Source organism: Heloderma suspectum, chromosome 15, assembly GCF_057233095.1.
Source record: "Heloderma suspectum isolate Gila_16-S chromosome 15, 16-S_ref, whole genome shotgun sequence".
Classification (NCBI taxonomy): domain Eukaryota; kingdom Metazoa; phylum Chordata; class Lepidosauria; order Squamata; family Helodermatidae; genus Heloderma; species Heloderma suspectum.
Genome location: NC_139472.1, coordinates 10,005,185 through 10,017,500, shown reverse-complemented (window position 1 = coordinate 10,017,500; position 12,316 = coordinate 10,005,185). Strand labels below are relative to the sequence as shown.

The window sequence follows — 12,316 nt, the reverse complement described above, 5'->3', positions numbered from 1 at the left end:
TCCCGAAGGGTGCCATCCTATGCATTTTTAGATAGACAGAAAAAAAAGTGCTTCAACTCCCAGCATTCCGCAGCCAGACGTGGACTTTTTCCCCGTCGAAGCATGCATAGGATTGCGCCCTAAATTACTTATCTGAGTTCCATTGACTTCCATGCACTTTTAAGTCTGCAGTCCTACACTTTTACTTGGGAGTAAGTGCCATTGAGTTCCCTGTGCTTCCTGCTTTGCAGAGATGCATAGAATTCCACTAATGTTTGAAAACTCTACTCTCATCATCATCATTATTCATATGAAATAAGACTGAGACAGAGAAAGCATCAGTTTTTACTGTTGCTGCTTGGACTTTTGTGGTGTAGTGGCGAGAGTGTTGGACTGGGAGCCAGGAGATCCAGGTTCTAGTCTCCACTCAGCCAGGGAAGCTCACTGGGTGACTTTGGGCCAGTCACACACTCTCAGCCCAACCCACCTCACAGGGTTGTTGTTGTGAGCATAAACTGGAGAGGGGGAGGATAATGTAAGCCGCCTTGGGTTCCTTGCAAGAGGAAAAAAGGCGGGGTATAAATGCAATAAATAAATAAATAAATAAATTTTGTAGCATCACTGCTACTACTTTGCATGGTCAGGGAGGACACCGGGAGTGGCATCCAATGTTACTCTAGCAAGTCCCATTCACTTCAGTGCATACGTTCTGAATTTCTAAGTAGGACTAACACTGGATACAACCCTTGTTGCCCAATTAGAGCTGCGGCAAAATTGAAGATTGTGTTATATTTCTATGGGCAGCTCTCACTTCCAGCCTGGGGGAGAAGAAAAAAAAAAAGTCTAGAGAAACCGGAAATTTATGCTATGTGCCACTCTACACTTTTTCTGCCTCTGTGTTCCCAACATTGCAGCTTGAAAGCTGATTGGCCCGAAGCCGGTGGGCCCAAGGCTGGGACTCACGCACTCTCAGTCTGTCTGTCTCTCTGTCTCTTTTTTTTTTTGGTAATCACGTGCCTCTATTCTCCTCGCTCTCTATTGGCTCCCACCGTAGAGAACCCGCGATGCCATTGGGTACTCTGGGAAGAAGGGCGAGAGAAAGAGGGAACACCGAAGTGTGGCAAAACCGAGGGAGGAAGGTAAGCGAGGAGGGCCAAACATAATTTGTCGGCGTAAAGGAGAACGAGGAAGAGGGGGGGAAAAAGGAGGCGGTCCTTTTCCTTAGCAACGGGAATGTTGAGGCGGTTGCTAAGGGGGATGAAGGTGATGCTACCCAGGAAGGCCGCACATGGCGGAGGCTGGAGCTTTGCGGGTTCGTGGCCGCGGAGTCGCCCTCAGGTGCTGGAAGAAGGCCAGGCGAATCTGGGGGGGTAGAAAGGGGGGGGGCTAGAGATGAGGACCCCCCCCAAACTTGGGAAATCTGGTGGAGAAATTATGCTGATTTGGGTGGAGGGGCTTTCAATCTAAAGCAGCCTTCCTGAGCCTGGTGCCTTCCAGATACGTGGGACTACAACTCCCAGTATCCCCTAGCCACTGCTGGGAGTTGTAGCCCAACTCATCTGGAGGATGTCAGGTTCAGGAAGGCTATTATAAAGGATGAGTGATTTCCCACACCCCATTCCTGTATTGTTTCATGGCATAGCCAGCTGGGGATTATGGGAGTTGTTGTAGTCCCACACATCTGGCGGCACCAGATTGGGGAAGGTTTTGTTGTTGTTGTTCAGTCGTTTAGTCGTGTCCGACTCTTCGTGACCCCATGGACCATAGCATGCCAGGCCTTCCTGTCCTGCGCTCTCTCCCGGAGCGTGCTCAAGTCCATATTCATTGCATCAGTGATGCTATCTAGCCATCTCATCCTCTGCCGTCCCCTTCTCCTTTGGCCTTCAGTCTTTCCCAGCATTAGGGTCTTTTCCAGGGAGTTTTCTCTTCGCATTAGGTGGCCAAAATATTGGAGCTTCAGCTTCAATATCTGTCCTTCCAATGAGCACTCAGGGTTGATTTCCTTTAGGATGGACTGATCTGGCCTCCTTGCAGTCCAGGGGACCCGTAAGAGTCTTCTCCAGCACCACAGTTCGAAAGCATCGATTCTTCGGCTCTCAGCCTTCCTTATAGTCCAGCTCTCACAGCCATACGTTGCTACCGGGAAAACCATAGCTTTGATTAGACGGACCTTTGTCGCCAAGGTGATGTCTCTGCTTCTTACTATGCTGTCTAGGTTTGCCATAGCTTTCCTCCCAAGGAGCAAGCGTCTTTTAATTTCATGGCTACAGTCACCGTCTGCGGTGATCTTGGAGCCCAAGAAAATAAAATCTGTCACTGCTTCCATTTCTTCCCCTTCTATATGCCAGGAAGTGATGGGGCCGGATGCCATGATCTTAGTTTTTTTAATGTTGAGTTTCAAACCAGCTTTTGCACTCTCCTCTTTCACCCTCAACAAGAGGCTCTTTAGATCCTCCTCGCTTTCTGCCTTTAGGGTGGTATCGTCTGCATATCGGAGGTTGTTGATAATTCTCCCGGCAATCTTAATTCCGACCTCTGATTCATCCAACCCGGCGTTTCTCATGATGCACTCTGCATATAAGTTAAATAAGCAGGGTGACAATATACAGCCTTGTCGTACTCCTTTCCCAATTTTGAACCAATTGGTTGTTCCATGTCTGGTTCTTACTGTTGCTTCTTGTCCCTCGTACAGGTTTCTCAGGAGACAGGTAAGGTGGTCTGGTACTCCCATCACTTTAAGAATTTGCCACAGTTTGTTGTGATCCACACAATCAAAGGCTTTAGCGTAGTCAATGAAGCAGAAATAGACGTTTTTCTGGAATTCTCTTGCTTTCTCCATGATCCAGCGAACGTTGGCGATTTGATCTCTAGTTCCTCTGCCTCTTTGGAACCCAGCTTGTACTTCCAGTAGTTCTCGGTTTGCATACTGCTGAAGCCTAGCTTGTAGGATTTTGAGCATCACCTTGCTGGCATGTGAAATGAGCGCAATTGTGCGGTAGTTTGAACACTCTTTGGCGTTGCCTGTATTGTTTCATGGCATAGCTGCCTGGCTGGGGGATTATGGGAGTTGTAGTCCCACACATCTGGAGGGCACCAGGTAGGGGAAGGTTACCATTCCTTTATTTCATGGCATAGCTGCCTGGCTGGGGGATTATGGGAGTTGTAGTCCCACACATCTGGAGGGCACCAGGTAGGGGAAGGTTACCATTCCTTTATTTCATGGCATAGCTGCCTGGCTGGGGGATTATGGGAGTTGTAGTCCCACACATCTGGAGGGCACCAGGTAGGGGAAGGTTATCATTCCTTTATTTCATGGCATAGCTGCCTGGCTGGGGGATTATGGGAGTTGTAGATGGGGGTGCCCACATCTGGAGGGCACCAGGTTGGGGAACAATGTTAGAAAGGTTTGCTGAGATAATGAGTACAAAGCACGATACACATTCTGGTATTTATTTCTTGTGCAGTCCAAGAAGAGCCAGTGTGGTGCAATGGTTTGAGTGTTGGACTGTCACTTGGGAGAGCCGGGTTCTAGTCTCCACTTGGCCATGAAGCTCACTGGTTGGCTTTGGGCCAGTCACTGACTCTCAGCCTCAACTACCTTACAGGGTTGTTGTGAGGGTAAAACGGAGGGGAGAAGAATCATGTACGGTGCCTTGGGCTCCTTGGAGGAAAGGCAGGATATAAATCCAACAAAGAAATAAAAAAATAAAAGAAGGCATTGTCAATACAGTATAAATATAAGCAGCGGTGCCTTCAGGACAGGACTTTGGAGCAGAAGGGCAGGACCCCACTCAGCAGAGTGAACAGGAGAGCCCCCAAATGCAGCAAAGCTCGCTTACCACATTTTAACTTAATCAGAGTAAGACCATTAAGCTCAGAGTCTAAAATTACCTCACTGTGCTACTGACTATAAATATAGAGCATTTGTTTCAAGGAGGCAGTTGAAACCTGTCATTTTTGGCCCTAATAATAATAATAACAACAATAATCCATCATGAAAAGAATTCCTGGCAAGCTGGGAGAAAAACCCGAGGGGTGGGGATGTGAAGCACTATATAAAAATTACTATGATTAGTAATCCGTCCCAGGGGTTAAGAGTAACAGAAAACGTTAACCTGATTCTCTGAAATGGAAATGTACGACACATGACAATGTTGGCGTCGTTGTGTTAAAGAGAAGAGCCAAAGGAGTTCCTTAGCAACAGCCAAAGAACCAACACAACACACAGTCTTAGCTTCCCAAGCCGCGGGAGGCGAGAGGATCTTCACAGTGACAACCAAGGGAGATCATTGCCGGTTCAGGAAGAAAACGGTAAGAGCTGAAGCCAGTGTTGCCTAGTGGTTAGAGCAGGGGTGGGCAACCTTTTTTCTGTCAGGGGCCACATTCCCTAATGGGTAAGCTGTCAGAGGCTGTACGTTGGCAGTGGGCAGGGCCAATCCCAGCAGTGGGTAGAGCCAGAGCCAAAGGTGGGGTATGTCACCCCTTTTCTTTTTCTGCCACCCCATTTATCTCTCTCCCTCTTCCTTCCCATGCAGAGGGCTGCCAGAGAAGGGAGCGATTACTCTTACCAGAGGTCCGAACTGAACGCGAGCAAAGTGCTTTTGAAGTTAGGCCGAAGGCCGCATGCCATTAGACCAACGGCCACAGGTTGCCCACCCCTGGGTTAGATAAGATTGGGAGGACCCAGTTCATAAGGGCTCATATCTCCCATTCAGTCATGAAATGTGCTGTGTGGCATTGGGCCAGCTACCATCTCTCAGCCTAACCTACTTCACAAGGGTGTTGTGAGGGGGAAGGGGGAGAGAGAGAAGGCACCGAAAGTTGCAGCGCATGGAAACTTTTTAAGGAATGAAACCATGGAGGGTTCCTAATGCATTGCTTCCACTTCGGAACGAGGGCCAGGTAGTTCTGAACTCACAATCTGGGGAGAAATTAGGATGCGACTTCCAGAAGCATCCTAGGTGATCACCTAGTGGGAAGGGGTTCTCCACAGGCGTAGTGCCGATGTACTTGAATTGTAGAAGGTGGTTGATTGGATGTGGAGAAATTAAGGGCGCAATCCTATGCATGTTTAGACAGAATAAAGGCCTACAACTCCCAGCACTGTAGTGGTTGGGGCATGCTGGGAGTTATAGGCCTTTTTTCTGTCTAAACATGCATAGGATTGTGCCCTTAATATTCTTTCCTGAAAGAAGAGTCAGCTTGGCAGGGATCTTTTGCTTTCCAAAATGTGTATGAGACAGCAGCAAGTGAGAACTGCAACAAATTGCTGCAGTGTGGAGTGCTGCTGTTTAGGGTTCTAGTCAGTGTGCCAGTCAGCCTCTTCCAGGATACTCTTGTTTTATCTGCCTCCCTGGGCTTTCCATTTCTCCCCAACAGTCAGCCAACATTCAATGGCCACTGAGTACGCTCTGTCCTCATTGGGGTGTTCCCCCCCACCCCACATAAGTTTTTCCCCCATCCCACATAAGTTTTCCTCCCTAAATATTTTTTTTTTGTCTTCTGCAAACCGTGGGGTTCTCCCAAGCCGGCTGATACCTCCTTCTACTGTGTGGATGGTGCCATTTGGCTACATAAAGATCCGTACTTGCCTCTCAACTTCGGAAATAGAGAGAATGAGAGAATAAATATATTCCTTTTATTCACTTGATATGAATAAAGTCTATATCAACCTTCTACATCTTTCTTAAGAGCAAACAGGTGACCAAACGTTCTTTTTCTCACAACTCTTGAGTAAAGTCTGGTAGGCTTCTGTGGCACAGATGTTGTGTTTTGGGCGGTCAGTTTTGATCTGCAGTCCATGTTGGCTATTGCCGTTTTAAATAAATGGCTTGCCTTCCACGTAGGTGGTTCCTGCTCTCATCCCATCACGGAGATCCCCAGCATTGATGACTTGGAAGAGAGCTTGCGAAAACTTAAGGTCGAAGTGGACAGTTTGGCCTCTGCTTTGAGCTACCCCCCAGGTCAAGAATGCACTTTCGATCTGGGCTCTGTAGCTGATACAAGTCCCTTTAGCTCAAGATGGCCAGTGGCCCCTGGTGGGAGCTATGAGGAATTGGGTATTGGAGGGCCAACAAAGCCATCAACAGAGGCGGAGTGGTTCTTGAAGCCAAAGCATCTACTCAGACCCGTAGGGGATTTTTCATCCCTGATGCGCTTGGGCCTTCCAACCTTTGACACCTCCCCGGCGAACCGGCCGGTAGGGCTGCAGGGAAGTGAGATTGCAGGTTGGAACTCAGTGGATCTTGCTTTCCCACTGAAAATCGGGGCCCCTCATGTGATCGGCGTCAAGTCTTTGTTGCCCCCGAAGATCCCCGTCAGAGCTTGCCTGCCAGAAAGGGCCTCTTTCCCCCTCAACAGAGGCCATTCTCTGAGCCTCGACCGCTCTAGGGCTCCCCGCTCCCGGTCATTCTCTCCAGCCGCCAAACGCACCCGATCTCGGTCCCAGTCTCCGAGGCCTGTATGGAGACCCAGTTCAGCCAAAACAAATGCCTGTGGCCAGCCTCCACCGCAGTTTGGAAAGGCCTGGGGCATCAGGAAGAACAGCGGGTCAGGACGGCAGTCACGGTCGAGGATATACAGGCCGGGAACGTTAGCCTCCAGGTCCTGGACTCCCACCAAGACAACTGGAAGGAGAATACAGAGCGATTCTTGGAGTCCTTACAGTTTGGCTTCCTCTGCCATCTCCTCACCGACAGCCCAGGAGATCAATGAACGGTAAGAGGACATCTTTGTCGCAGCTCAGCATCCAGCCAAGCCCTCAACAATTCTAAACTTTGCTCTCATAATAAACTGTGTGATCTGTATTATAATGCACTGAGGGACTGGGTGTTGGTGCTAGTAATAAAGCCTCTAGCAGTGATTGGCTGAGTTATGTTTATGTCACAGAAGGGCACAGCAGTCAAAAAGGTGTCTGTCAGGCTTTGGCCAAGCTCGGAGATTGGCTGCAGCAGATGGACAAGAACCTGAAGGATTAGAGGCGGATGGCATTTCCACCAGTTTAAAAATACGTGGCTTTAGAAAAAACATAGTAACTTCAAGTTACCCAGCTGTACAGAAAAGAAAAGAAAATCCCTTGGGGGATTTCTTAATTCTTCGGTTTGTGAAATGCTCCCGGTTCTTCAGCCACGAGGATGGGCTGACAAATTTGTTAACAGGCCAGAAAGCATTTTCCTAGACCCTATAAAGAAGTATGATTAGCTTGTTTTAGTTATTTGTGGCCCCGAAGAAACAATGAATTGACTCTAAATTTCCATGCCTGGGTGCCTGTAGGAGATTGTTATTCACCATGGGCGACCAGGAGAGTGGCTTTGTTCAAAGCTGCTTGGGGGTGTTGCAGAAAACATAACAGGCCTCTTCTTGTTGACTGCTCAGGTTCTTGCAGATTCTTGCTGATGGCGCCATGGGGAAATCCCTGATTGAAAGGTCTCCATACCAGCAAGAGCTGGCTCGTCTCCGGCTAGAGCGTCTGCGGGTAGAAGAGGCGTGGTTGCTGGAGCTAAAAAGGCAGCAGGAGATGGAACGGACCCGGGGCCCCAAACCCAAGTGGTAAGCATAAATTCTCAAAGAGGGGGGCAGGTTCTTTGTGTACAGTGCTAGGAGTCTGAAAACAGCAGGTGGATCCTGGCAGTGTCACTGTAGCACCTTGCCAGAAGAGGGAGCTGGCGGCTTCCCTTTCGTGCTTTACCAGCATCGCTAGGACTGTCGGAGGAATCCGTCCGGCAGGGTGAAGCTCGATGAGCTTTAGTTAGCTCGGCCCCCAGACTTTGGCTCGCTTTCCCACGAGCTTGCCCGACTCGATCTGCATCGAGTCAGGCCAGCTTGCAAATTTCCAGGGTTTTAAAAAAATTGTGTAAAGCAATTTGTGCAAATTATGGCTGCAATTTGCACAAATTACGCAAATGCAGGGCATGATCTGCACGAATTACGCAAATTGCAGCTGCAATATGTGTAATTTGCGCAAGTTGCACCCACAATTCATGACATTTGTGCAAATTGCTTTTGGTGCACCCCCCGAAGTTCCAGGATTTTGGAATAACACCCCCCCCCCCCGCCCAGCTTGCAAATGCAAGATGAGTCGGGAGTGCCACAGGAATCTGTCAGGCCCCCAAAGGGCCAGATTTCCTAGTCATCACTGCAGGTGGCTGGAGAGTGATATTACAGTTATCAGCTTAGCGGGTGTCAAGTAACACAGAAGGGGCTAAGAGTTCCCCGCCTGATCCTGTGAAGGTTCTAACTCTGTCCTGAGTCCTCATTTCTGAGTAATGTCTTGTTGAAGTTCAGACCGAGGTCTTGGCTACATGTCACATAAATAGTAGCCATGTGTAAGCTAGGCTGTTGCCTGTTAAGGATTTTGAAGGCTAACCTCCAAACAGGCAGAGCAAGCTGGAGGGGATTTTTAGAACCACCAGCCAGGTTTCTCCATGTCTGGTTGTTTCTCTGGGCTCACCTTACCTTGTTTAGCAGCTCATTTTCCCTGCTTTTCTGCCTCCCAATTCTTGGAGAAAATTGGCCTGCTAAATAATAACAAACCAGATGAGAAAGGTGGCCAGAACCTCTGCAACCCTTTCCAGCTTTCAGTGGTGGAGGTTACCCAGGAATCACGGGATAAATGTAATACAGGGTAGGGCAACCTCTATCCTGCAGGCTGAATCTGGCCCACGGAGATTGCCCATCCGGCTTGCAGAAGCTTAGGCTCCTCTGCAGGCCCCTCCCCTCCCTCTCCAAGCTCCTACCCCTGGCCTAGAGGCTACTGGGGATGGAGATTGGTGAGGGAGAAGCACGCAGGAGAATCCCCTTGTTATCTCCCATCACAGGTTGGAGATAACAAGAAGACTGGGAAAGCGGCAGCTTTTCCTGCCCTGTGTCCTCCAGTTCCCAGCAGCTGCATTGAGAGGATCATCCTGCCAAGAACCAAAGGCTTCACCTGCCCCACATCCTCTCCCCAGAGGAAGAAGGCATGGGCAGGGGAAGCCAGTTTCCAACTGCCATGTTGGGAGGATGTCTCTCTTGATGCAGCTGCTGGGAACTAAATGATGTTAGGGGATGTGGCCCTATCCCTTGGACATCCCTGAAGTCCTATGGCTGTGGAGGGCTGTGTGTGGAGTCATCCGGTCCCCCCTCCCAGATTATAGTTGCCTGCCCTTGATGTAACCATAGCCAAGATCTGAGCTCCTCTCATGCTGTCTGTCCCTGCCTGCCTGCCTCCAGACCAGCAGCTCTCTCATACCTTGCCTGAATTCTTCCTCTGAGAGACCCACGCTCTGTGATCAGGCTATATAAAACAAGCTTCCACCCTCTCTCCCCCGACCCCCTTTAGGTATGAGATGAGAAACTCTCGGTTCCACTACGAAGCCCGCAAGAATAACGAACTGCTGAGAAACAGCCAGGAGGTAGAGTCAGTCTATAACTACAGGCAGGAGCTGGCAACAGCCTTCGAGGGGCTCCAGCAGCAGCCCAGCTCCAGCTACCTGGAGACCCAGGGGTAAAGTTCTGGAAAGGAGCCTTTGTGACCTCATTCCACCTGGTGAGAATCTTGGGCCTTTCTTCCTTACGGCTGATAGAAGTGAGACAGTGTAGGTGAGTAAAAGATCCATCAGATTTAATCTTCGAGAGTATCCACCAGTGCCCTAATTCGACTGCAGCTGACCTCCAGTTCATTTCTGGGTTAGCATGGAGAAGGTTTCTAGTACGGTTCTGGAGGACCTGACCCCGAGATGACGTTTCCCTGGATTTCGGCTGTTCTCAGTCACGCAGTGCCAATTCAGCCCACTTGGACTGTACCACAATAGAATGAAAAAGAGGGATATGGGGACTTTATGCTCCCCTGGGTCAGAAATTCAATGCCTGCAGAAAGCTGGCCCTGAAGAAGATAAGCAGAAGCCTCATGTAATGTACCTGTTCCTAGACGGTACCATTTCAAACTGCAGATGGTGGTGGTGGATTATTGTACATGAGAATGTTCCCTTGCCTAAAAACTCTCTACACATAGAAAAGTAGTATGTCAGGGACAAAGCTTCAAGCTAGCCTTTTCCCTGACTTGGTCACTTTTTATGTACAAATTAGTTGTGTGTGTGTCTGTGTGTGATTATTTGGGGGAAGTCTTCAGAGATTTTATTTCTATCACCCATAGTTTGATTTTGTTCCTTGCCCTAGGGACTGGGGAAAAAAATCCTGAAGCTGTCTCCCCTGCCAGGTGAATTTATCCTATGACTTACGATCCTCATTGATTCATAACACTTGCACCCTAAAATAAATTACAGATCCTTTTCTGAACTTGTGAGTGGAATGGAAAACATGAAAAAAAACAAAGACCACCTAGGATCAAGTGTAGAGCGTTAAGAACGGAATCTGCCCCCACAAAGAGCTATTTGAATTGGCTTATCCAAACTTGGTTTCAGTTCCCAAGCCTCAGGCTGCACTTACCTGGGAATAAGCCCCATTTAACGCAATAGGTCTTCTGAGTAAATTACATAGGATTGTGCTGTTTAAAATATCACTCAGAATGAAGAATGACTCATGAATGGTGGTTGTTCATTACTCCAGAAAGTTTGACTTCCACCCAGCTTTGTACTTAACAACTTACCTGGTTACCACAGGTGACCAGGAATTCCATGCAGGCGAGTGGGTGGGCTGGTGGAGAAGGGTTGGATTTCTCTGTCCTTCCTCCACCAGTCCACTTGGTTCTCATACTGGCCACACTGGAAAGAGAACCTTTCTGTAAGCCCCATCCCAAGGCAGCTGCTTGGTAGAAGGATATATATATATATTTTAACTAGCCCGCTGAGAGACTAGTAGCCTGTGTTTTGAGGCTGGCTGTGAAGGAGGGAGGCTATTAGGCTAGTAAAAAATAAAATAACATAGCAAGCTAGTAGCTTTTGGGGGCTTATTTCCAAGGCTGCTTTCATCGCTCCCAGAGATTTTCCGAAACCGCTGTGTGGTACACCAGACCAGACGTCTAGGTAAGTGTGGAGGATGAGTAGGGTCAGAGGTCTTTGGCATGGCCCAGGCTGAGCCCCAAAGAGGCAGGTGAGAGTCCTTAACACCCAGAGGCTGGCAATGTGGTCCAAAACCAAGAGATCTGTGTCCCTTCCCAACCTGACCAAGGAGAAAGGGACAGGCTCAATTCCGACTGCAATCCCCAAGAACACAAATATGTATGTTGGGTCTTTTGCAGAGTAAGGCCCGCTTAAGCCTATTGAAACCAGCAGGCTCAAGCGCACATCTCTCCACATAGGACTGGGCTGTGACTTGGAAGTAAGGTTTGCTGAAATCCAGGGGAGGCTAACAGCGCACCTTGGAGAGCTCCTTTAGAGTTCTGACTTGTTCTGACTGAAACCTGGAGCGGATTCACTGCCCCACGGACATCAGAGCCACCAGCCTCCACTGCTGAAGCCAGTGGGGCTTAATTCCACTTAGTTGCATTTGAGATTGGGCCACCAGTCACGATTGTGGCGCGGCGTGATTTTGCTGTCTGGTCTGTGCAATAACTAGCCTCGAATTGGAATATGGGAACGTAAAACTGGCCTTGCTGGATCAGACCATAGGTCCGTCTGGTTCAGTATCCTTTCCAACAAGAAGCAGCCATATGTCGCTGGGCATGCACAAGCAGGGCGTGAAGGAGATGACCTGCCCCTGTTGTATGCCCCCAGTATCGGATAATCAAAGGTATACTGCCCCTGTATATGGCGGTTCTATTTAGTTATCATGGCTCATCCAGAAATGATAGTCCTATCTTCCATGAAATTGTACATCCTAGGAGGACTGCAACAGCCTTCCCAGACATAGTACCTGCGAGATGTTTCGGACTATAACTCTCACCATTCCTGAACACAGGGCAACTATCTTCCGAAAGGGCTTAGAAAATATTGAACTTGAGTCATTCTGTATGCAAAACAAGTGTTCTACCGCGGAGCTATGATCCTTTCTCCAATGCTTCTGCATACAAAAATAGTCCCTGCATCAAGAAAGCTCACCTATCAAAGAGTGTTCTGACCTAGACTGCCTGGCATGCTAGTTTTCTATGTGCAGGGACTGTATTTTATTTTATATTTGCTTGGAAAAGCCTCCCCCTGTCCCTGCAGACTGAAGTGGTACAGTCCAGACACTATCTGATTCCTTCCATGAGAACTAAAGCAAAGTTAATGATGCTAAACAGTCAACAGCACTCCAAACATCCAGTGAAGAGCCTCTCATGACTTTCAGCCATGATAACTGCTATGATGACTTTCAGCCCTTTGTGATAAAATTTGATTAAAACACTCATTGTCTTTTGGGCCCTTGTGAAAGAGTTTTTTTTAAAGCTAATTAGGGAGCCGTTGTAAAGGCAAATTAATTG

At 48.6% G+C, this 12,316-nt stretch overlaps 1 protein-coding gene across 2 annotated transcripts; it reads left to right on the top strand.

Moving 5' to 3' along the window:
• The first annotated feature begins 1,176 nt into the window (after nucleotides 1-1,176).
• On the top strand, nucleotides 1,177-12,261 carry LOC146335322 (uncharacterized). 2 transcript variants are annotated; one of them, XR_014786053.1, is made up of 6 exons: nucleotides 1,177-1,317; nucleotides 4,154-4,290; nucleotides 5,826-6,696; nucleotides 7,354-7,527; nucleotides 9,299-9,558; nucleotides 11,738-12,252. XR_014786053.1 is itself a non-coding variant. In XM_084822166.1 (5 exons), exons 1-5 carry the CDS (start codon nucleotides 1,268-1,270, stop codon nucleotides 9,465-9,467), a joined length of 1,401 nt encoding a protein of 466 aa, XP_084678292.1. In that variant the 5' UTR covers nucleotides 1,177-1,267; the 3' UTR covers nucleotides 9,468-12,261. The 2 variants fall into 2 exon arrangements, 1 of the variants encoding a protein (XP_084678292.1); XM_084822166.1 differs by having other exon boundaries at nucleotides 9,299-12,261.
• The last annotated feature ends 55 nt before the right edge of the window (nucleotides 12,262-12,316 follow it).

Excerpts from the sequence above, each read along its gene's own strand:
- LOC146335322 (XM_084822166.1), top strand. The coding sequence starts at position 1,268 with ATGGCGGAGGCTGGAGCTTTGCGGGTTCGTGGCCGCGGAGTCGCCCTC. Across the intron at positions 6,697-7,353 it reads GCCCAGGAGATCAATGAACG|GTTCTTGCAGATTCTTGCTG; the intron begins GTAAGAGGACAT and ends TTGACTGCTCAG. Across the intron at positions 7,528-9,298 it reads CGGGGCCCCAAACCCAAGTG|GTATGAGATGAGAAACTCTC; the intron begins GTAAGCATAAAT and ends GACCCCCTTTAG.